This window comes from Buceros rhinoceros, unplaced genomic scaffold (genome assembly GCF_000710305.1).
Source record: "Buceros rhinoceros silvestris isolate BGI_N320 unplaced genomic scaffold, ASM71030v1 scaffold40657, whole genome shotgun sequence".
Taxonomy (NCBI): Eukaryota; Metazoa; Chordata; class Aves; order Bucerotiformes; family Bucerotidae; genus Buceros; species Buceros rhinoceros.
The window spans coordinates 20,874-24,145 of NW_010423474.1; the positions used below are offsets into that span (position 1 = coordinate 20,874).

The 3,272-nt window shown below is 51.7% G+C and overlaps 1 protein-coding gene across 1 annotated transcript in view; it reads left to right on the top strand.

Annotated features, from left to right (window-relative positions):
* The window catches only part of TMEM255A (transmembrane protein 255A), a gene marked incomplete at its 5' end in the record, with an annotated part of 21,891 nt that overhangs the window by 16,745 nt on the left and 1,874 nt on the right, over positions 1-3,272 (top strand). Inside the window, one exon of the mRNA XM_010140429.1 lies at positions 1,070-1,213. Coding sequence (XP_010138731.1) covers positions 1,070-1,213 — 144 coding nt within the window. The remainder of the gene's footprint in view (positions 1-1,069; positions 1,214-3,272) is intronic.

Consider the following 3,272-nt stretch of genomic DNA (forward strand, 5'->3'; position numbering starts at 1 on the left):
GCACTAAGTGTCAGAACTCTGAAAGGTTCCCAACACGCTTTCGAGGCTCACCAAGATCTTCCCAAATGAGACAGGAGATGTATTCCCAGGTGTGCATCATGGCTGTCATGGTTTAACCCCAGACAGCAACTAAGCACCAGACAGCTGTTCGCTCCCTCCCCACCACTCCCCAGCAAGACAGAAGAGAGAATTGGGGGAAAAAAAGTAAAACTTCTGGGTTGAGATAAAAACAGCTTAATAGGACAGAAAAGGAATGGAAGATAATAGAATATACCAAACAAGTGATGCACAGTACAGCTGCTCACCACCACTGACCAATGCCCAGCCAATCCCTGGGCTGCGGTGTCCCCCAGCCAACTCCTCCCAGTTTAGCTGCTGGCCGTGATGTCATATGGTACGGAATACCTCTCTTGCTGTGTCCCCTTCTGGCTTCTTACGCACTCCCGACCTCCGCTGGCCAGGCGGTATGAGAAGCTGGAAAGTCCTTGGCTTAGTATAAACACGACACAACTAAAACATCAGCGTGTTACCAACATTGTTCTCACCCTTAATCCAAAACACAACACTATACCAGCTGCTAGGAAGAAAATTACCTTCTATTCCAGCTGAAACCATGACAGAGGCCTTTTGGGATTTGATCCACACCAGATAGCCCGTAAACCTCTGCAAAAAGAGATGTATAGAAGCGTCGGTGAACGCAGCGCGAGAGGAGTTGAAATGTGCTGGTCTCAAAATGCACTGAGTAACAGAGTAATCAGAATTAATGGATTCTTTCTCCTGCTCGTGAGAATGAACCTGAGCAGTTGTTCTCTGTGAGTACTGGTGTGCACTGGGCTACTGCCAGCTCCTTCTGGGGAATCTGAGAGGAAGCAACTGGTGTCTGAGTAATGAAGTGACCTCAGGACTTACCTGCTGCCCGCGAGGGAAGCGAATTGCCAGTTGCTAACTGAACAGAGCTGAGCTCTAAAGACACACAGTGCTCCTCTAAATCATTTCTGCTTTCATTCAGCCGCCAGCTTTCTGTGACTCGGTCAGCAGCCTGAGATTCTCCTCTTTTTTGTCTGAACAGACCCCTTCGCTCCCTACGCTGAACTGTGCAGTTGAAAATGCACACCCTTCGGTGTCCTACTACTCAAGGCCACAAGTGACATCTTACAACACCTACTACCACAGCACTCCTCACCTGCCTCCCTACTCTGCGTATGACTTTCAGGTAGGGACGTTGCGGGATGTTTCCTTGTTTAGTGGCAAGGTTAACCCCAGCCGGTCCGCGGGGCTCCGGAGGCCTGTCTTCCCATCATTCACACAGTTTAATTTTCCTGTTCCTGCAGAGAATAACAAATCTTTCCTACTAGGCATCGGTTCTTGGCAGTGGTTTCCTGGAAGCTGTCTTTGAAGAGAAGGCAACAGAAGCTGCCTTCTCCGTCAGGCACTGGCAGAGGCCGCGTTAAACACAGGCATTGCCTCTGGCCCCTGCAGTGCTTTGAGGACAGAGGCAAAGCGAGGTGTTCGGGTGCTGGGGTTTATTAGGTGAACTGCTACGTCCGAGAGAAACAGGTGAGCTTTTGGAAACAAGCTGACTGAGCTCCTGAAGGCACATGCTGGCTGAAAGGCTGTTCTGTGGTGGTTTTTCCACATGCTTCAGCTGGTCTAAGAGCAGTACCTGAAAACGTCACCTCTGCTGTAATGCGTCCCTTCCTTCTGAGTTATGGAGCTGCACTGCTGGGAGTAGTGAGTTGAGATACACCTTGCTGTCGACACCAGCTTTCACTTGTGGAAGCAGATGAGGACATTTCTTCCTCAGCTCTTCTGTCAGGTGGACGTTACCACAGTGGTGATGTTAACTTAACACATCATATGCCTTCTTTGCAACCATCAGGGCTGGAGACTTCTTTTATTAACAAGAGCTTAAGGGCTTGGACATCAACTAAGTGGTGCACTCTGTGATTGCCACCATCTCCCTCATCAGAGCCTTTTACTGCTAGTGCCACTAGACAGCACTGTTGTCAGCGCTTCCTATAAGTATTTTAATTCTTACAACAGAATTTGTAGGACTTACACAGATTTGTGACTCATTTTTGAGATAAACGCAACCTGGGACAGTCAATAGCGTTGTACAACTTTTTACGCTTCCAGAAACACCACCCTCAGCACATACGGAATGGAGCTCTGTTGTGAAGTCCTCTTCTCAGCTGCTTGGCTGGTTCTAAGCGCTGTTTCACTCGGGGTTTGTCAGTATTGCAGCCACGGTACCAGCAGAGAGCTCAGCACGGGTGGATTTGCCCTGCTTTTCAACTGGAAGCACTGCCTGGGCTCTGCTAATGCTTCCAGCTCAGCCGGGAGGATGAAAGTCTCTCTGTGTCTCACTGCTGCATTGGCTTAGGAGCCAGCACAAAAGCTGGGCATAAATTGAGGTAATCTAAATTTAAAATAGCATAGTCTCTTTTTCAAATGCAGTTCCAAGTCTGAGCCTTGCCTGTCTTCCAGGGAACTTGAGAGCCTGCATGAAAGCATTAGCTGAGGCCTCTGGCTGTGGAGACTCTTGCCTTGAGCCCTGCTCTGACCCAAGCAGTGTCTGTACCATCCTGACTCCTCTCCTGCCATCCCACAGCACAGAGAGCAAGCCCAGCCTGGCCTCTCAAATCCCTTCCGAAGGTGGCACTCCCTCGTGCAAGAATTGGCCAAGTCAGTGCTTCCCACTCACCCCACACGTCTTTCACAGGAGAAGACGACAAGAGCCTGGACATCGTAAGGAAGCCTGTGCCCCTGCGAGAGCCCGGCTGGCACACACCGCTCTAAAAGGGCAGACCCAGCTCTCTGGCTTTTGGAGGAGCGCGGGCCGGTGGGTGTTGCAGCAGCCACCACCTGTGCCATGGCTAGTGATGCTCCTCCCGGCTGGTGAGGAAGGCAGCAGGCCCTTGCTGTGGGCCACAACAGGAACCGGGCAGGAGGAAAGGTCCCCGCTGGGAGCAGTGCTGGTGTCTTACTCCTGGCTCCGTGTGCTTGGTTGGGGGCAATTGGGTCAGAAAGTCTCAGTCCCACAGAGTTTTGTCTTCTGCAGGCCCTGAGCCATGTTTGGCTCTGATGAGGAACGCAGGCGAGCAGTGGCCTTCCCTGCCTCACCTGCTGTCAGAAGAGGAATTAGTTCCATCTGCTCAGCCACCGGCTTCGTTACAGAGCCAGGCTGCTGCCTGTCGTCGGTGCCAGCCAGGCTTGTTGCAGCCGTGGCAGCTCTCCTGCAGGGCTTGTGGCTGTGGCTGAGGCCGCGGGCA